General features: G+C 44.5%; 2 protein-coding genes across 3 annotated transcripts; one reads left to right on the top strand and one right to left on the bottom strand.

The window, feature by feature from the left end:
- Positions 1-273: 273 nt before the first annotated feature.
- Positions 274-2,519, bottom strand: LOC100195159 (yippee-like 5). The gene is made up of 2 exons (NM_001140188.1): positions 2,397-2,519; positions 274-2,180 (listed from the first exon to the last, which is right to left on the bottom strand). The coding sequence occupies exon 2, from the start codon at positions 1,794-1,796 to the stop codon at positions 1,479-1,481; it is 318 nt and encodes a 105-aa protein (NP_001133660.1). The 5' UTR covers positions 1,797-2,180; positions 2,397-2,519; the 3' UTR covers positions 274-1,478.
- Positions 2,520-11,953: 9,434 nt separating this feature from the next.
- On the top strand, positions 11,954-21,529 carry LOC106611123 (b(0,+)-type amino acid transporter 1). Of its 2 annotated transcripts, none has more exons than XM_014210999.2 (6): positions 11,954-12,763; positions 20,146-20,279; positions 20,369-20,498; positions 20,635-20,759; positions 20,858-20,937; positions 21,096-21,307. In XM_014210999.2, exons 1-5 carry the CDS (start codon positions 12,029-12,031, stop codon positions 20,916-20,918), a joined length of 1,185 nt encoding a protein of 394 aa, XP_014066474.1. In that variant the 5' UTR covers positions 11,954-12,028; the 3' UTR covers positions 20,919-20,937; positions 21,096-21,307. The 2 variants fall into 2 exon arrangements, with proteins under 2 accessions (XP_014066474.1, XP_014066473.1); XM_014210998.2 differs by having other exon boundaries at positions 11,956-12,763; positions 20,850-20,937; positions 21,096-21,529.
- Position 21,530: the final 1 nt, after the last annotated feature.

Here is a 21,530-nt window from a genome sequence, read left to right as displayed (position 1 = left end):
ACATGGGCTAGTTGATCTGGACATTTCTGACAGGTTATAAATGGCTCTCAAAAGGTCTGGATTGACTAACATGACAAGAGTAACTGATGATGCACTACCCAATTTCGAAATTGCACGTTGTGCATTCTACTATTACAGTTTGGAAACCACTGGTCTATGGGATAACCATTGTTACATCACAGCACGCATTGTATTTTTAGTATGTAATCAGTATTCTGGTGCCATCTAGTGATCTAAAGCTCAAACTGCATCAAACAACATTTGGAAACATTACTTTTAGCAAGAATACACACTTTATTCAGAAATCATCACTACAGAGGAAAAATTGCCCAAGCAGGCTAACTGGAAAAAGAGACAATCTTACTCTTTTTTATACCTCATAGCAAGAAAAACATCAGACCTTGTTTTTTAAAAATACATAAAGAAAAACAATAATAATCATAATAAAAGCAATCTTTTTTTATACTCATTCTGTAATTTCTAGGTAAATTTTTTTCAATTATTTGTATTGTATTCACGTGACATTCTACTGCACTGTTGGAGCTAGTAACATAAGAATTTTGCTGCACCTGCTATAACACCTGCAAATCTGTGTACGCGACTAATAAACTTTGATTTGAAAAGCAAACCAATTAAAACAATGACTCCACTGAGAATAAAAATACAATAATGATACTAACCATTAATACAATTATAATAATTTCTGATGATCATGTGTTATTTCTATCTATTGAACATTAACCTGGGCAGAGATTGGAAACAAAGAACAGCATGACAGAGAACACAGATCCCTTCATTCCAACTAGCTGGGAATTGTCAGAGATTGGGAGGAACAGCAACAGTTCATATGAAGGCCAGCCCAGCAGGCCACCAGTCTTTGGGCATGATACTACCCTGCTCAGTTCCTAACTTACTAAGAGCCAATAGGCTGCTCGCACTCCTCACACACAGAAGGAGGGACTTGTGGGGATGTGCATGGCAACAAGCAGGTCCTCACAATGCATGCACAGGCACAGCAGCCAGATAGAGGATAAGGATACACAGTACACACAGCACTGGGAGGGAGTTATAGTGACTGCAGCTGTAAAGTTGACAAAATATCCAGAGTCAGTGAATATATCTACTAATCCTGCATGTGAGCATGTCAAGTGTGTAAATATGAGTCTTTGTGCCTTGCAGTGTGTGTAGTTGCCTTCAAAATCCTGTGTGTGCACGTGTGCATGGAGTCCATAGCTATGTGAAAGCGGGCCCGTCGATGTCTCTAGGTGACAGAAGGTGGTCTTTGAAAGAGAGAGGGGTTTAGGAGAGGCCAACAACGCATCAAGAGCTCCAGCCAATCAGGAGAGGTTAAAAAGTCCTAGCTAGGTCAAAGCTGTGGGTGGAGCCAAGACTATTGACCAGTCTCTGGAATAATGAGCTTGGGGCTATGGAGGGTTAGGGCAGGGGCGTGGGGATGAGCAAGTATTTTGAGCATCAGCTCAGGAGTTGTCAGAGGGGACATGTTCTTCGAAGCCCTCGCTCTCCCTGACGAGTGCTCTCTCCAGGATGACGCGGCCCTCCTTGTAGCGCTGGCTGTCCTCGGTGGCAAACTCATAGATCCAGCCCAGCTTGCTGTTGCAGTTCTTACAGCTGACATCTCGAACCATGTGTCTGCCCGTCAGCATCACGCGGTCCTGTACCTCGCTGTACTGCAGGTTCACCACCTTACAGATAATGAATAATAATAATGCAGAGCTTATTCCACAGTCATAACATGGTAATAAACATGTGTTTGCTAGGTGTGTTAAGTCTGTCATTTGTGGAAGTGGGTTTTCTAGGTGTCACGTGTAGTGTAACTTGCTGTGTAAATAATGTGAGTACACTTGTGTGATATACTTAGCTAAGTATAGTGATAGTGAGCCTGGAATAAAATATATTAGTTTGAGTGTTTATGCATAAAAGGAGTTTTCTGGCTGGTGTCATGGTGTTACAGCGGAGGTGTCGCTTGCCTTGTTGAAGAGGAAGGCTCGGCCGGTGGCTCCGGTGAAGCGGGTGGAGATGAGTTCTGAGCGGTTGGTCAGGATAGTGTCACAGTTGGCGCAGGAGAAGAGGCGTGTGCCCCCGATGTGGTCCAGGAAGATCCGCCCCATGGTTCAGTACACACTCACCTGCAGGACCAAACGGAAGGTAAATGGTGCTCTCTGAAAGATAAGACAGAGAGATCATTTAAATTACATCTCTATACTCTGTTCAAAAAACTAATACAGTCCCTAACGACGCTGTTTCTCGCGCACGAATTCTCTCTTTCATGGCCGTCTTGTCAAACTCAGTAACGCCATATTTAGCAAACGACGTCGATGGCATCAAGAGAAGGTCGGAAAAATATGACATGTTACCTAAACACAACCCAGTCTTACCGTTGAAAGACTTTTCGACTAGTTGGGCTTTAGCTATTTTTAGCTAAGCCGTCCTTTTCCACGTTAATTATTTTATTCCCCAAAGTCTGTTGGGTTCGTTGTCGCTTTGTTGTTCTCTCCCAGCTGTTCCTGCGGATTCTGTATCAACATCCGGTATGTTGACGTGACGTAGAACGTCGCACTGGCACTTAGATCGAACAGCATTCCAGCTATGAACACAGTATTCTGCTCTCTAGTGGGTAGGGTTAGTAAGATTTTTCAACCAAATAGTTTGAGAAGGAGGTAGCTACAGCTCAATATGGCTACCGGAATATGGGCGAGTGGGTGTGTTGAAAGGAAAGTAGCAAGCGTGTGGAAGGAAGTGGTTGTGTCCAAAGGAAAGTAGTAGGCGTGTGTAAAGGAGGGGGTGTGTCGAAGCGCTCTCCTATAGGTTAGAACAGTTCTCAACTGGTTCAGAGGGAAAGGAAGAGGCCCAACTCGATAAAAAAATAAATAATAATAATAATAAGACCCAACTCCGTGGAAAATATGGCTCCCTCCAGCAGGTGGCATTTTTGCGTTGTTTCACCAAGGAATACGTTTTAGTATTGAGGTCAATGAGAGAGTGTCGAATTTGGGCAACCGAAATAGCTATTTTGCTACATGAGGTTTATATAATGGAATATAAGTTTCGTAATGCTTATGTTGTTTCGAGTGTACTAATATAGGACACGTGACATCCCTGCAGCTTTGATTAAAAAAACACTTTATATCGGCTTTGTCTCGAGATGGCTATGCATATTCATGTCATGAGGCTAGTAGCATAGCATCTATCTCCATTGAATACAGGTGGTTGACGTCAACAACTCTCATAGAATATTCATAAATAAATTACAATAATGATCTGTATCCACCAATCCAAAGAAAGGCGGGAGCTACCCTCAACAGGATCGGTGGGTCCCCTGCGGGGGTTGAGCTAACGTGGTTAATGCGATTAGCATGAGGTTCTAAGTAACAAGAAAATATCCCCAGAACATAGACATATCTGATATTGGCAAAAAGCTTACATTCTTGTTAATCTAACTGCACTGTCCAATTTACAGTATCTTTTACAGTGAAAGAATACCAATACCTTTCATTTCACATTTCAACAAACTTCAAAGTGTTTCCTTTCAAATTGTATCAAGAATATGCATATCCTTGCTTCAGGTCCTGAGCTACAGGCAGTTAGATTTGGGTATGTCATTTTAGACAACAACAAAAAAAGGGTTGGATCCTTATTAAGAGGCTAGACATCACACTGTGCCACTTTTTGGACGACTCCCATAAGAGTCATGTATCTTGTCAGTATATCCATAATCTTTGACTGGTTTTACCTAAGGACTTAAATTGAACCAGGCTGTCTCAGTTGTAACCCAACATTGGCATAGTGAAAAATGATTGCCAAAATATAATCTGGAAAACTATTTTAAATGCTATATTGATAGTAAATGTATCAATTATTTGCCACGGGAACAACATTCCCAACTCTCATTGTCAATAATACAATTTTGCCCATATTCTTGATGAAGAATGTTAGTAACTCAATGGTTTAAGAGCCCAAAATCAACCATAATAGCACTGCTAATAGCTCTATAATGAAAATACTGTGATTGAAGAAAATATATACTATCACTTCTATACACTTTCTTCCTGGTTTAAGTCGTTTCAGTTCAGACTGGAGTATTTTTTTGTTGTAATAAAATAAAAATGACAAAAACATTTACTCAGACAATCGCGACCCATTCCAAACCTCCCTCGACCCAAATCTGGTTTGCGACCCACCATTTGAGAATCGCTGGGTTAGACTGTTTTCATTTAACTACCGTACAACGAGAGTTAGGACTTCTGTTTTGAAGCCAGAGGACGAGTCTGTCATATTTCACTCTTAGTTTTACGCAAATAATTGTACATTTTTTGTTATAAAATTGACAATTGTTTCTTTTTTAAAATAAAAGTACTGATGATGGGTGTACTGTTGCTTCATACGTTGTATGCGTGTGCTTACGGTGAACTGTAATATCCTATGCTTCACGGAGTCGTAGCTGAACAAGGACATGGTTAACATAAATCAAGCTGCTATTTTTATGCATCGGCAAGACAGAATGGCAGCGTCTCACAAACTCAAGGGCGGGGTATGTGTCTCTTTGTTAAGAACAGCTGGTGCACGATCTCTAATATCAAGGAAGTCTCCAGGTTCTGCTCGCCTGAGTTAGAATACCACATGAGAAGCTGTAGACCATACTATTTACCAAGAGTGTTTTCATCTATGTTTTTCGTAGCTGTCTATTTACCACCACAAACCGATGCTGGCACTAAAACAACACTCAACTAGCTTTATAGGGCCATAAGCCAACAAGAAACCAACTGCCACTCTAACCTGGTGGTCCCAGCGCGCACGACCCACGTGGAGTTCCAGGTCTCCGGCAGCCTCTGGAACTGCCGGTCTGCAGCCAACAAGGCTGAGTTCATCTCAGCCTATGCTACCCTCCAGTCCCTAGACTTCCTGGCGCTGACGGAAACATGGATTACCACAGATAACACTGCTACTCCTACTGCTCTCTCTTCGTCTGCCCACGTGTTCTCGCATACCCCTAGAGCATCGAGCCAGCGGGGTGGTGGCACTGGAATCCTCATCTCTCCCAAGTGGACATTCTCTCTTTCTCCCCTGACCCATCTGTCTATCTCCTCATTTGAATTCCATGCTGTCACAGTTACCAGCCCTTTCAAGCTTAACATCCTTATCATTTATCGCCCTCCAGGTTCCCTTGGAGAGTTCATCAATGAGCTTGACGCCTTGATAAGTTCCTTTCCTGAGGATGGCTCACCTCTCACAGTTCTGGGTGACTTTAACCTCCCCACGTCTACCTTTGACTCATTCCTCTCTGCCTCCTTCTTTCCACTCCTCTCCTCTTTTGACCTCACCCTCTCACCTTCCCCCCCTACTCACAAGGCAGGCAATACGCTTGACCTCATCTTTACTAGATGCTGTTCTTCCACTAATCTCATTGCAACTCCCCTCAAAATCTCCGACCACTACCTTGTATCCTTTTCCCTCTTGCTCTCATCCAACACTTCTCACTCTGCCCCTACTCGGATGGTATTGCGCCGTCCCAACCTTCGCTCTCTCTCTCCCGCTACTCTCTCCTCTTCCATCCTATCATCTCTTCCCTCTGCTCAAACCTTCTCCAACCTATCTCCTGATTCTGCCTCCTCAACCCTCCTCTCCTCCCTTTCTGCATCCTTTGATTTTCTCTGTCCCCTATCCTCCAGGCTGGCTCGGTCCTCCCCTCCTGCTCCGTGGCTCGACGACTCACTACGAGCTCACAGAACAAGGCTCCGGGCAGCCGAGCGGAAATGGAGGAAAACTCGCCTCCCCTGCGGACCTGGCATCCTTTCACTCACTCCTCTCTACATTCTCCTCTTCTGTCTCTGCTGCTAAAGCCACTTTCTACCACTCTAAATTCCAAGCATCTGCCTCTAACCCTAGGAAGCTCTTTGCTACCTTCTCCTCCCTCCTGAATCCTCCTCCCCCTCCCCCCCCTCCTCCCTCTCTGCGGATGACTTCGTCAACCATTTTGAAAAGAAGGTTGACGATATCCGATCCTCGTTTGCTAAGTCAAACGACACCGCTGGTCCTGCTCACACTGCCCTACCCTGTGCTTTGACCTCTTTCTCCCCTCTCTCTCCAGATTAAATCTCGCGTCTTGTGACGGCCGGCCGCCCAACAACCTGCCCACTTGACCCTATCCCCTCCTCTCTTCTCCAGACCATTTCCGGAGACCTTCTCCCCTTCCTCACCTCGCTCATCAACTCATCCTTGACCGCTGGCTACGTCCCTTCCGTCTTCAAGAGAGCGAGAGTTGCACCCCCTTCTGAAAAAACCTACACTCGATCCCTCCGATGTCAACAACTACAGACCAGTATCCCTTCTTTCTTTTCTCTCCAAAACTCTTGAACGTGCCGTCCTTGGCCAGCTCTCCTGCTATCTCTCTCAGAATGACCTTCTTGATCCTAATCAGTCAGGTTTCAAGACTGGGCATTCAACTGAGACTGCTCTTCTCTGTGTCACGGAGGCTCTCCGCACTGCTAAAGCTAACTCTCTCTCCTCTGCTCTCATCCTTCTAGACCTATCTGCTGCCTTTGATACTGTGAACCATCAGATCCTCCTCTCCACCCTCTCCGAGTTGGGCATCTCCGGCGCGGCCCACGCTTGGATTGCGTCCTACCTGACAGGTCGCTCCTACCAGGTGGCGTGGCGAGAATCTGTCTCCGCACCATGCGCTCTCACCACTGGTGTCCCCCAGGGCTCTGTTCTAGGCCCTCTCCTATTCTCGCTATACACCAAGTCACTTGGCTCTGTCATATCCTCACATGGTCTCTCCTATCATTGCTATGCAGACGACACACAATTAATCTTCTCCTTTCCCCCTTCTGATAACCAGGCGGCGAATCGCATCTCTGCATGTCTGTCAGACATATCAGTGTGGATGACGGATCACCAGCTCAAGCTGAACCTCGGCAAGACGGAGCTGCTCTTCCTCCCGGGGAAGGACTGCCCGTTCCATGATCTCGCCATCACGGTTGACAACTCCCTTGTGTCCTCCTCCCAGAGTGCTAAGAACCTTGGCGTGATCCTGGACAACACCCTGTCGTTCTCCACTAACATCAAGGATGGTGACCCGATCCTGTTGGTTCATGCTCTACAACATTCGCAGAGTACGACCCTGCCTCACACAGGAAGCGGCGCAGGTCCTAATCCAGGCACTTGTCATCTCCCGTCTGGATTACTGCAACTCGCTGTTGGCTGGGCTCCCTGCCTGTGCCATTAAACCCCTACAACTCATCCAGAACGCCGCAGCCCGTCTGGTGTTCAACCTTCCCAAGTTCTCTCACGTCACCCCGCTCCTCCTCTCTCTACACTGGCTTCCAGTTGAAGCTCGCATCCGCTACAAGACCATGGTGATTGCCTACGGAGCTGTGAAGGGAACGGCACCTCCATACCTTCAGGCTCTGATCAGGCCCTACACCCAAACAAGGGCACTGCTTTCATCCACCACTGGCCTGCTGGCCCCCCTACCTCTGAGGAAGCACAGTTCCCGCTCAGCCCAGTCAAAACTGTTCGCTGCTCTGGCACCCCAATGGTGGAACAAGCTCCCTCACGACGCCAGGACAGCGGAGTCAATCACCACCTTCCGGAGACACCTGAAACCCCACCTCTTTAAGGAATACCTAGGATAGGATAAAGTAATCCTTCTAACTCCCCCCCTTAAAAGATTTAGATGCACTATTGTAAAGTGGTTGTTCCACTGGATATCATAAGGTGAATGCACCATTTTGTAAGTCGCTCTGGATAAGAGCGTCTGCTAAATGACTTAAATGTAAATGTAAATGTAAGAAAATGCTCATCCAGAGACAGCGCTCCTAGTGGCCGGTTGTTTTAATGCAGGAAAACTGAAATCTGTTTTGCCTCATTTCTACCAGCATGTCACTTGTGCAACTACATCACCTTGACTCCACACATAGAGACGCATACAAAGCTCTCCCTCGCTCTCCATTTGGCAAGTTTGACCATAACTCTATCGTCCTGATTCCTACTTACAAGCAAAAACTAAAACAGGAAGTACCAGTGACGCTCAATTCAGAAGTGGACCAGTGAAACGAATGCTGAGCTACAGGAATGTTTTGTTAGCACAGACTGGAATAGGTTTCCGATGGCATTGAGGAGTTTACCACATCATTCACCAGCTTCATTAATAAATGCATCGACGACGTCTTCCCCACAGTGTCCGTAGGTAGATCTCCCAACCAGAGGCCATGGATTACAAGCAACATCCGCATTGAGCTAAAGGCTAAAGCTGCCACTTTCAAGGAACAGGACACTAAACCGGATGCTTATAAGAAATCCCGCTATGCCCTCTGATGTACCAACAAAGAGGCAAAGTGTCAATACAGGACTTAGATCAAATCCTACTACACTGGTTCTGATGCTCGTCGGATGTGGCAGGGCTTGCAAACTATCATAGATTACAAAGAGAAACCTAGCCACGAGCTGCCCAGTGACGCAAGCCTACCAGATGAGCTAAATGCCTTCTATGCTCCCTTTGAGGCAAGCAACACTGAACCATGCATGAGAGCACCAGCTGTTATGGACGACTGCATGATCACGCTCTCCGGAGCCGATGTGAGTAAGGCCTTTAAATAGGTTCAAATTCACAAGGCCACAGGGCCAGATGAATTACCTGGATGCGTACTCAGAGCATGCGCTTTCCAGCTGGCAAGTGTCTTCACTGATATTTTCAACCTCTCCCTGACCCAGTCTGAAATACCTACATGTTTCAAGCAGACCACCATAGTCTCTGTGCCTAAGTACACCAAGGTAACCTGTCTAAATGACTATCGCCCCTTAGCACTCACATCTGTAGTCATGAAATGCTTTGAAAGGCTGGTCATGGCATACATCAGCACCATCATCCCAGACATGCTGGACCCACTCCAATTCGCATACCACCATAGATGACACAATCTCTATTGCACTCCACACTGCCATTTCCCACTTAAACAAAAGGAACACCTATGTGAGAATGCAGTTCATTGACTACATCGCAGCGTTCAACACCATAGTGCCATCTAAGCTCATCACTAAGCTAAGGTCCCTGGGACTGAACACTTCCCTCTGCAACTGGATCCTGGACTTCTTGACGGGCCAACCACAGGTGGTGAAGGTAGGCTACAACACATCCGCCATGCTGACCCTCAACACGGGGGCCCCTCAGGAGTGGGTGCTTAATCCCCTCCTGTACTCCCTGTGTGGCCGTACACGATTCCAACACCATCATTAAGTTTGATGACAACACGACGGTGGTAGGCCTGATCACAGACAACGATGAGACAGCCTATATGGATGAGGTCAGAAACCTGGCAGTGTGATGCCAGGATAACAACCTCTCCCTCAACATCAGTAAGACAAAGGAGCTGATCATGGGCCGAGCACTCCCCCAATCACATTGACGGCGCTGTAGTGGAGAGGATTGAGAGCTTCAAGCTCCTTGGTGTCCCCATCACTAAGGATCTATCATGGTCCAAACACAACAACACAGTTGTGAAGAGGGCACGACAACGCCACTTCCCACTCAGGAAGCTGAAAAGATATGGCATGGGCCCTCAGATCCGCAAAAAGCATCTTGACTGGCTGCATCACCGCTTGGTATGGTACTGCTTGGCATCCGACTGCAAGGCGCTACAGAGGGTAGTGCATACAGTATGGCCCACTACAACACTGGCTCCCTGCCATCCAGGACCTCTATACTGGGCGGTGTCAGAGGAAGGCCCAAGAAATTGTCAAAGACTCCATCCACCCAAGCCACAGACTGACTGTTCTCTCTGCTACCGCACAGCAAGTGGTACCAATGCACCAAGTCTGGAACCAACAGTACCCTGAACAGATTCTACCCCCAAGTCGTAAGACTTCTAAACAAGACTGCTAAATAGCTAATGAAATGGCTACCCGGACTACCTTTGCATTAACTCTCTTGCAATGACTCCATGCACACACACTGGACTCTACCCACACACTCACACCGACACTCCAACACACACATATTGTACACACACTACAAGCACACACATGCATACTGATGCCACGCACTCACACACACACATACTTTCACACTCACCACATAGTCTGCTGCTTGTCACTATACCCCTACCTACAGTGAATTCGGAAAGTATTCAAACCCCCAGACCTTTTCCACATTTTGTTACGTTACAGCCTTATTCTAAAATTGATTAAATCATTTGTTTTTTTCTCATCATTCTGCACACAATACCTCATAATGACAAAGCAAAAACAGGTTTTTAAAATGTATTGCAATTTTATATAAATGTTTTTAACTGAAATATCTCATTTACATAAGTATTCAGACCCTTTACTCAGAACTTTGTTGAAGCACCTTTGGCAGCGATTACAGCCTCAAGTCTTCTTGGGTATGATGCTATAAGCTTGGCACACCTGTATTTGGGGAGTTTCTCCCATTCTTCTCTACAGATCCTCTCAAGCTCTGTCAGGTTGGATGTGGAGCGTCACTGCACAGCTATTTTCAGGTCTCTCCAGAGATGTTCGATCGGGTTCAAGTCCGGGCTCTGGCTTGGCCACTCAAGGACATTCAGAGATTTGTCCTGAAGCCACTCTTGGTTTTTCTTGACTGTGTGCTTAGGGTTGTTGTCCTGTTGGAAGGTGAACCTTCACCCCAGGTTGAGGCCCTGAGAGCTCTGGAGCAGGTTTTCATCAAGGATCTCTCTTTACTTTGCTCCGTTCATCTTTCCCTCGATCCTGACTAGTCTCCCAGTCCCTGCCAGACTGCTGCTGCCACCACCATGCTTCAACGTAGGGATGGTGCCAGGCTTCCTCCAGACGTGACGCTTGGCATTCAGGCCAAAGAGATCAATCTTGGTTTCCTCAGACCAGAGAATACGGTTTCTCATCATCTGAGAGTCTTTAGGGGCCTTTTGGCAAACTCCAAGCAGGCTGTCATGTGCCTTTTACTGAAGAGTGGCTTTCATCTGGCCACTCTACCATAATTGCATGATTCATGGAGCGCTGCAGAGATGGTTGTCTTTCTGGAAGGTTCTTCCATCTCCACAGAGGAACCCTAGAGCTCTGTCAGAGTGACCATCAAGTTCTTGGTGACCTCCCTGACCAAGGCCCTTCTCCCGATTGCTTAGTTTGGCCGGGCGGCCAGCTCTAGGAAGAGTTTTGGTGGTTCCAAACTTCTTCCATTTAAGAATGATGGAGGCCACTGTGTTCTTGGAGACCTTTAATGCTGCATAAATGTTTTCGTACCCTTCCTCTAGATCTGTGCCTCGATTACAATCCTGTCTCGTTGCTCTACGGACAGTTCCTTTGACCTCATGGCTTGGTTTTTGCTCTGACATGCACTGTCATCTGTGGGATATGCACTGTCATCTGATATAGACATGTGTGTGCCTTTCCAAGTCATGTCCAATCAATTGAATTTACCACAGATGGACTCCAATCAAGTTGTAGAAACATTTCAAGGAGGATCAATGAATACAGGATGCACCTGAGTTCAACTTCTAGTCTTATAGAAAAGGGTCTGAATACTTATGTAAATCAGGTATTTCTGTTTTTCTGTTTAATACATTTGCAAAAATTTCTAACAACCTGTTTTCACATTGTCATTATGGGGTATTGTGTGTAGATTGCTGAATATTTGTATTTATTTAATCAATTTTAGAATAAAGCTATAACGTAACAAATGTGAAAAAGTCAAGGTGTCTGAATACTTTCCGAAGGCACTGTACACACATTCATTTTACAGAAATGCTTGGGGAAAAACTATTCAGACATTGGTTCAAAATAAAGTTATTTATTTTTGTCTGTGTACTTATTTACTCCCCCAGTGACCTCCCCCAAAAAAAAAAATTCTCTCTATCTAATCTGTAACAATCCCCTGGCACTGAAATGTGGTTGTAAAATAGTCATACTCATTCTTACTTCTGTAATTATTAACCCACTCATGGTGGTACAAGTGACTTGGACACAGACTTTAAAGCTTTACTTCAGCAAATATCTTGTTGCTCTATGGTAAAACATGACTGGTGAGGACACATTTCCAGCAGTTGAAGTTCTGGATGGCAAACCACAGAAGCTCAGCCTGAAACGGGAAGTGGGACTGGTTGGCGCTGTGTCGCTCGTGGCTGGCACTATGATTGGATCTGGGATTTTTATGTCCCCTCAATTCGTTCTGGTCAACATAGGAAGCCCAGGAGGAAGCCTGGTGGTCTGGGCTGCCTGTGGCCTGCTGGCTATGCTTGGCTCTCTCTGCTATGCTGAACTGGGGACAGTCATCCGAGAGTCGGGGGGAGAGTACATCTATATCCTACGGACGTCAGGCCCAGTACTGGCCTTCATTTTAATTTTCAGCTCAGTCATATTTGTGAGACCTGCCAGTGTGGCAGGGATCTCACTGAGCTTTGCTGAATATGCATTGGCACCTTTCTACCAGGACTGTCCATGCCCACAGCTGGTGGTGAAGTCTGTGGCTGCAGCAGGGATTGTGGTGACAGCCATTGTTAACTGTCTGAATGTACGATTCGCCATGTCAATGCAAGTGTTCTTCATGGTGGCCAAGGTGCTGGCTCTTTCAGTAATAATTATTGGTGGAGTGATGTTGCTCGTCAGAGGGGAAACAGGAAGTTTTGAGGATTCTTTTAATGGGACCAACTTGGGCATCAATCCGATAGGTATTGCTTTCTACCAGGGACTGTGGTCCTACGATGGATGGAATAACTTGAATTATGTGACAGAAGAGCTGAAACGTCCTGAGGTAAAGAGATGCATTCACTTCCATTATATAAACTGTACATTGAAGTTATATTAGTACTGATTTTGAGTACATAATACATTATATTTCTTATCTCATACAGGTTGATTACAAAGGAACACTAACACTGATTTAGGTACACAATTTCTGGCGCCAACACTGTGCCCATCTTTTCAGTCTACTGTATTTTCAATAATGCAGCATGCTTTGCTCCAGGACACAGGGTGACATAACATGCCTTACTTAACTTATTGAGTAATGTGGGGTTCAACATTCAGAACATTGACAAGCTAGGCTGTTCAAAAAATATTCCATCCACATTCTGAGTGTCACTGACCCTGACAAAAAGTGTTTTTCCTTGGCTCCCATTGACGGTTTAGAAACAACTTAATCGATAACAATGTGCAACATCATAAACATTTTAGTTAGTCATCCCTCCGCAGATCTCTGAGGTGTTACTACTATTCCAGAATGTTTGAAATTATGGAAAATGGGTATACATTGTTACTGGTACGTTTCATTTTTGAGGAGATTAAAGTTGACAGCACTCACAATCTTGTAATTATTAACTGATGTAACAGTAGGTGCAACTTGTCCTATAAGAACAAAACATTTTAAACCTCTCTCCAGCTTAATACAAATAACTGTTGAGGATAGATCTCCTACCACATGGCTGAAACACAGAAACTCAGCCTCAAGTGGGGCTTATTGGTGTTATCTCATTCATTGCTGGGACCATGAAGGGAGCTGACATTTTTATGTCCCCTCAGTCTGTGCTGGTCAACATAGGAAGCCCCAAAGCCAGCCTGGTGATCTGGGCAGGCTGTAGCATGCAGGCCACATTGGGTTCCCTCTGCTCTGAGGTGGGTAGTAATGTGCTACAAATAACAGTTACATGTACTAAAGTACATTTTTGGAGGAACTTGTGCTTTTTCTAGTTACTCTGTGTGGATTGTACTTGTACCAAAGATTTGTATAACTAACCCAAGATAGACCACAGCCTGTCATTTCCAATGGTAGCAAATTAATTATAGCTGGCAGAACAAGCAATGAGGTGGACAGAGCCAAGCACAAGCTAGCTAAATCCTATTGGCGCATTCTGGCATGTATTTGCATATTTACATTAGGGAACGCCTACTCTGTGAAGTGCGTGTGTGCAATAACTCAATTCGCCCTTGCGCTCCTTCTAAACAACAACATTTTTTAAAACTTTTGCAAAGGCTAAAGTATTAAAAACGTAGTCCACTCTGTTCATAGCAGATTCTAGTTTTGGGAACAGAAAACTGTATTGGGATCAAATGTTGCATCAATGACAAAATTTGCAGAACGTCGGCCAAAATCCATCTTGCTTCAACTACCGGCCACTGGGCTTTCTTTCATTACCATATTTTGTGGTGAGTGGAAATGCCAACCGGATGCTTCAGATTTATACATCCGGTGAAACATTTGGCTCATGATTCTATCTGTGCTTTCAGACTTGTTAAAATGGCGCCGAAGAGGATGGCTGAGGTTTTACATGCCCGTAACTAATTGTGCTATTTTGTTCGTTTTTTTGCATTGTTTGTAACTTCTTTTTTAACTTGTGTTGTACATAATGTTGCTGCTACCGTCTCTTATGACCAAAATAACTTCTGGACATCAGAACTGGGATTACTATCCACAAACTGGAGGAAGCTTTTTCCTTTAATGAGTCTGACGAGAAAGATATACTGCTCTCCTGGGAACAGGCACAGATCTACGTCATTTGCGTGAAGAAAGACGGAGGAAAAGAGGACGCAGATTGGGCTGCCTTCTGAGATTCCGTAGGCGAGCGAGTAAACTCCCACTGCCATCAATTCTACTTGCTAACATGCAATGATTTTAAAATAAAATTGATGACCTACGATTACGATTATCCTACCAACGGGACATTAAGAAATGTAATATCTTTTGTTTCACCGAGTCGTGGCTGAACGACGACATGGATAATATAGAGCTGGAGGATTTTCGATACACCAGCAGAAGAGAGAAGTTATGGTATTGCCTGCCTGAGGTAGAGTACCTTATGATAAGTTGTAGACCACATTATCTACCAAGAGAGTTCTCATCTATATTATTTGTAGCCGTCTATTTACCACCACAGGCCGATGATGGCACTAAGACTGCACTCAACCAACTCTATAAGGCCATAAGCAAACAAGAAAATGCTCACCCAGAAGCGGCGCTCCTAGCGGCCGGGGACTTTAATACAGTCAAACTTGAATCAGTTTTACCAAAGTTTTACCAACATATCACATGTGCAACCGTAGGGAAAAAAAGACCTCTAGACCACCTTTTACTCCACACACAGAAAGCTCTCCCCCGTCTTCCATTTGGCAAATCTGACCATAATTATATCCTCCTGATTCTTGCTTACAAGCAAAAATTAAAGCAAGAAGTACCAGTGACTCGCTAAATGCGGAAGTGGTCAGATGACGCGGGTGCTACGCTACAGGACTGTTTTGCTAACACAGACTGGAATATGTTACGGGATTCATCCAATGGCATTGAGGAGTATAGTCATCGGCTTCATCAATAAGTGCATCGACGACCTCATTCCCACAGTGATCGTACGTACATATCCCAACCAGAAGCCGTGGATTACAGACAACCTCCGCATCGAGCTAAAGGCAAGAGCAGCCGCATTCAAAGAGCAGGACACTAATCCGGACGCCTATAAGAAATCCTGCTATGCCCTCAGATGAACCATCAAACAAGCAAAGCGTCAATACAGGATTAAGATTGAATCCTACTACACCGGCTCTGACGCTCGTCGGATGTGGCAGGGCTTGAAAACTACAGTGAGGGAAAAAAGTATTTGATCCCCTGCTGATTTTGTATGTTTGCCCACTGACAAAGAAATGATCAGTCTATAATTTTAATGGTAGGTTTATTTGAACAGTGAGAGACAGAATAACAACAAAAGAATCCCGAAAAACCCATGTCAAAAATGTTATAGAATTATTTGCATTTTAATGAGGGAAATAAGTATTTGACCCCCTCCCAATCAGAAAGATTTCTGGCTCCCAGGTGTCTTTTATACAGGTAACGAGCTAATCTCACAAAGCCACGGGGCCAGATGGATTGCCAGGACGTGTACGCAAAGCATGCACGGACCAACTGGCAACTGTCTTCACTGACATTTTCATCCTCTCCCTGACTGAGTCTGTAATACCTACATGTTTCAAGCAGACCACCATAGTCCCCATGCCCAAGGAAGTGAAGGTGACCTGCCTAAATGATTACAGCCCCATAGCACTCACATCGGTAGCCATGAAGTGCTTTGAAAGGCTGGTCATGGCTCACGTCAACAGCATCCTCCCGGATACCCTAGACCCACTCCAATTTGCATACCGCCCCAACAGATCCACAGATGACACCATCTCAATCCACACTGCCCTTTACAACCTGGACAAAAGGAACACCTTTGTGAGAATGCTGTTCATTGACTACAGCTCAGCGTTCAACACCATAGTGCCCACAAAGCTTATCACTAAGCTAAGGACCCTGGGACTAAACGCCTCCCTTTGCAACTGGATCCTGGACTTCCTGACAGGCCACCCCCAGGTTGTAAGGGTAGGCAACAGCACGTCTGCCAAGATGATCCTCAACACTGGGGCCCCTCAGGGGTGTGTACTTAGTCCTCTCCTGTACTCCCTGTTCACCCATGACTGCGTGGTGAAACACGACTCCAACACCATCATTAAGTTTGCTGACAACACAACAGTGGTCGGTCTGATCACCGACAACAAGACAGCCTATAGGAGGTCAGAGAACTGGAAGTGTGGTGCCAGGACAACATCTTCCTCATTGTGAGCAAGACAAAGGAGGCGATTGTGGACTACAGGAAAAGGTGGGCCGAACAGGCCCCCATTAACATCAACGGGCTGTAGTGGAGCGGGTCGAGAGTTTCAAGTTCCTTGGTGTCCACATCACCAGCGATCTATCATGGTCCAAACACACCAAGACAGTTGTGAAGAGGGCACGACAAAACCTTTTCTCCTTCAGGAGACTGAAAAGATTTGACAATGGTCCCCAGATCCTCAAAATGTTCTACAGCTGCACCATCAAGAGCATCCTAACCAGTTGCATCACCACCTGGTATGGCAACTGCTCGGCATCTGACCGTAAGGCGCTACAGAGGGTAGTGCGTACGGCCCAGTACATCACTGTGGCCAAGCTTCTTGCAATCCAGGACCTATAATAGGCGGTGTCAGAGGAAAGACCCTAAAATTGTCAGAGACTCAAGTCAGACTTTTCTCTGCTACCGCACAGCAAGCGGTACCGGAGTGCCAAGTCTAGGACCAAAAGGCTCCTTAACAGCTTTTACCCCCAAGCCATGAGACTGCTTAACAATTAAATCAAATGGCCACCAGACTATTACATTGACCCACCCATTTGTTTTGTACACTGCTGCTACTCGCTGTTTATCATCTATGCATAGTCACTTCACCCCTACCTACATGTACAAATTACCTCTAACCTGTACCCCCGTAGCAGGCTCAAGGCTGTGGGGTTTCCACTTGACCAAGTTCAGTAACAAACAGGCACCAGTAGCACAAATAGAATGCAAACGGGAAGTTTATTAGGGGGTTTTGTACACGGTGAAAGAAGGGGTAATTCACCAATCACCTCACAGTCTACAAGCCGTTCATGTTGTCCGTTCCGTTTTTCAGGGGTAATCCTCACACTCGAGTTCTCAGCCAATCCGGTCTGGTACACAAGGGAGGTAGTCCGACAGTCCAGGTCACAACGGGTACTCACACAGATTTTGTTCTCTTTTCTCTCACTCTTCATAACTCTCGTTTCTCTCACTCTTCATAACTCTCACTCTTCATAACTCTCATTTCTCACTCTTCATCGCTCTCATTTCTCTCACTCTTCATCACTCTCTTGTCTCTCACCTCCTCTGCCCGTTTGTGCAGGCTGCTTCCTCTTTTATCCCCAAGCGTTCCCTGGCTTAACAAAACACAGTCTTGCCTCGTTGAGGCAGGAAGTCCATATAAGGCTTGCAGGCCAGAGACCTGCAAGATATCTCTCCTCAATTACCACTTTATTATTTTTTACATTTGTTAATTTGGTAAATATTTTCTTAACTCTTCTTGAACTGCGCTGTTGTTTAAGGGCTTGTAAGTAAGCATTTCACTGCAAGGTCTACACTTGTTGTATTCAGCGCATGTGACAAATAAAGTTTGATTTGATATCATTCTGCTGTTGACATTGTGCTTTAAGGGTGAGTGCAAATGAAATGGCTAGGTAGCTTCACTTGACTCTGAGGAGATTTTTGTTAGTGGGTTCTTAGCCATGCTGAAATGTGTCTTGATGATTTGCATACTAGTAACATGATTGATAGTGAAATGTCGATATTGATTGTTGTTTTACTGTTCTTAAGTTTGTTTATTTTCGGTTTTGTACAACAGCTTTAAACATAGAATATATTTCACAGCGGTTTTGATGGTACAATGATTCTCACCACTTTACATTGCTTGTTTTGTCACATGAAGTGAAATTAGGCGAACTATTAGAATTTTTGCAACCAGGAAATGGCGGTGTGATTTCTGCATATTGCACCTTTAAGTCAACTTTGAATAAGACTATAATTGAAACTGTACAGCCTATGGACTTTGTTTGATGTCAGTCTTCATTGGAGACTACCTGTGCTGGAGGACATCTGCAAGATGGTGCTGGCAGGCTTAAATAAGAAATTCATGAACAGTGTGAATGTACGTCATATGTTCATATAGGTATTTTGCATGGTGGTCAAGCTGGCATTGATAATTATTGGAGGTGTGGTGCTGCTTTTCGAGGGGTACACTGAAAACATTGATGATTCCTTTAAAGCGACTATGGTCCTATGATGGTTGGAACACTTTGAATTATGTCACAGAAGAACTAAAACACCCTGAGGTAAAGAACAATTAAACAGTTTGATATTGAGTGCTGCGAAAGTATGTTTTGCTTGGAGTAGGCAAAAACAAACCGTTTTCTTTTTTGTACTACTGAGGTTATAGCCCACAGGAAATAAACCAAAAATACAGAGTATAGGATATACAGGCAAATCAACTGAGACAATACCTGACAAGTCTACTCTATCGCATCCTGCCAAATGGTCTTGATCTTTGGACCACCCCACCAACAGAGATATAGTGTGCCCTTATCTATTTTTTTAATTGCATCTGATACATTTATCAGGATGGAAATATGGTGTAAAATGTCTGCAGAACTACATCATTAGCTAGAGGGCAAGACCTCAGCTGTCATTTTTACATTTACATGGCTTTTGACAGCAATTGCAGGTGGCTTTATGACCAACACATATAACAATGGTGAGATACTGTAGGTCAACCTTGGCCTTAACCTTTCCAACCTTCAGGCAAAGGAATTATCCAAGTGTACAATGACATAGCATCCCCTTTTCTCACTCTCCTAGTCAATCAGACCTTTTTTTGTTGCAGTAATAATTTGGTGAATCTTTAACAAACACTTTGGGGGGGTAATCTGTATGGGAACCATTTTACATCTATAAACAAAGAAGACACAACAATATACTTTTTGCAACCTGAGAAGTTAATATTAACTACTAAGTACTTTGCACCTAGCATCAAAGATTTGCCAGGTCTTTGTATTTATTTGTCTTGCTTAAGAAGAAAGGATTGACCATTGACAACAGTTTCTCCTGTTGTTTGAATCAGTAAGCTGGCAATGGCAAAAACAGAAACAGAAGGGCTTCAACTGAAGTGCAAGTTGGGTTTAGTCGGTGCTGTTTCACTGGTAGCAGGAATCATGATTGGATCGGGTATATTCATGTCCCCTCAGTTTGTGCTGTCCTACATTGGAAGTCCAAAGGCAAGCCTGATCATTTGGGCCCTGTCTGGCCTAGTAGCCATGCTGGGGGCACTCTCGTAAGCTGAGCTAGGATCCATTATTAAAGAATCAGGAGGGGACTTCTTTCTACCAAGACTGTTCTCCTTTCAGCTAATAGTGAAATGTGCTGCTGTTGCAGCCACCATGGTTGTAGCCATGGCCAGAATCTTGAATGTACATTTATCCATGAGAATTCAGGTGGTCTTCTTGGTGGCAAAGCTACTTATTTGCCCTGATGGTTATAGTAATCGGAGGAGTAGTGAAAATTGCACAGGGGAATGTTACTGTACAAAAAAATTATTTTGATAGTACGAACTTGGATGTGAGCTCCATAGGGATGGCTTTTTACTAAGGCCTCTGGTCCGTCACTGGCTTGTACAACTTAAACTATGTGAAAGAAGAATTGAAAAGACCTGAGGTAAGAATGCACTGTAATAAGTAATGTCCTTTGTTCCATGATCTTAAGGACTTAACATATCTTTATCCATCTTGCACCCTCTCAGGTAAATCTGCCCAGGGCAGTTATGATTGCCATCCCCATGGTAACCATGCTCTATCTACTGGTCAATGTGAGCTACTTGGCTGCCATGACGCCCAGAGAACTGATGTTGTCGAGTGCAGTGGCTGTCACCTGGGGGTGAGAGAGATTAACTCCATCCACACACCTCTCTCAAAAAAAATGTCAATGTGTGATGAGCTGACAAATTACATTGTTGTCTTTAACAGGAATAAGGTGCTCGGGAGCTGGGGATGGGTGATGTCCATCGCAGCTGCTTTGTCTGCTTTTGGCTCCCTGAATGGAACATTCTTTAGTGGTGGCCGGGTGTGCTTTGTGGCTGCAAGAGAGGGACACATGGTGAGAAACACATGCAAGAGACAGGCAATTTTAACTGGCTTTTTTCAAAAGGAAACCTTGGCATAGTCTGATGTAGGTGTTGAGTTAGATAGTTTTGTAGTTTTTATGTCAACATTTGTGTTGTTTTTGTCTCCAGCCTGATATTCTTGCCATGGCCCATGTGAATCGACTGACCCCCTCTCCAGCCCTGATCTTCACCACGGCTATCTCACTTCTGGTTCTCATCCCTGGGGACTTCCAGAGCATTGTCAACTTCTTCAGGTAGTTTATGCTTTGACTTCAAAATGTCTCAATACATTTATCAAATTGTTGCTTTATTTATCTTCCATCACTCTCCATTGATATTGCCAGTTTTACAGCCTGGTTCTTCTATACAATCACTCTGTCTGGGCTTCTCTACCTCAAGATCAAGAAACCTGAACTTCCCAGGACATATAGCGTGAGTCTCATAGGATATCTAATTTCTTATTTTATTTATAAAGGTCTGAGTCCTTTTGAACAACACAAGATTGATTTATTAAAATTCAATTGCCTGAATGGACCCATTTGCTTTCTCAACTCTTGTGACAGTACCACTGTTTTTGTTTATTCACCCAGGTTCCCATTGTAATCCCCATCTTGGTTATCATGGCAGCGATTTTCCTCGTGATGGCACCTATCATTGACAACCCCGCAATAGAGTACCTCTACGTCACCATATTCATCTTCAGTGGTGTATTGGTTTATGTGCCATTCATTCACTACAAACTCTGCCCTGGACTGTTGGAGAAAGTCACTGTGTTCCTGCAGCTCTTCCTAGAGGTGGCCCCAGCAGACAAAAATCTATGACAATGCTGTCTTCTGAGTAATACCTGGACCAAAATAATTTACATCTCAGATAGGCACCACCATAACCTGATTTTCAATAGTATTTAGGATGGAACTTAAAAAAAAACTGAAATTGTTATAAAATTCTGTAAATATCAGACTTCATTTATGCTGACTTGTACTGTAATATAGGATGCTTTCAATAAATAATCCAAGTAAACATAC

Source organism: Salmo salar, chromosome ssa09 (assembly GCF_905237065.1).
Source record: "Salmo salar chromosome ssa09, Ssal_v3.1, whole genome shotgun sequence".
NCBI classification, from domain to species: Eukaryota; Metazoa; Chordata; class Actinopteri; order Salmoniformes; family Salmonidae; genus Salmo; species Salmo salar.
Note: the sequence above shows the minus strand (reverse complement) of the source record. Positions and strands in the feature narration are given on the sequence as shown.

Coding starts and splice junctions, on each gene's coding strand:
- LOC100195159 (NM_001140188.1), bottom strand. CDS start 1,796: ATGACAGACTTAACACACCTAGCAAACACATGTTTATTACCATGTTAT.
- LOC106611123 (XM_014210998.2), top strand. CDS start 12,029: ATGACTGGTGAGGACACATTTCCAGCAGTTGAAGTTCTGGATGGCAAA. Junction 20,760..20,849: donor AGCATTGTCAACTTCTTCAG/GTAGTTTATGCT, acceptor TGATATTGCCAG/TTTTACAGCCTGGTTCTTCT. Junction 20,938..21,095: donor AACTTCCCAGGACATATAGC/GTGAGTCTCATA, acceptor TTATTCACCCAG/GTTCCCATTGTAATCCCCAT.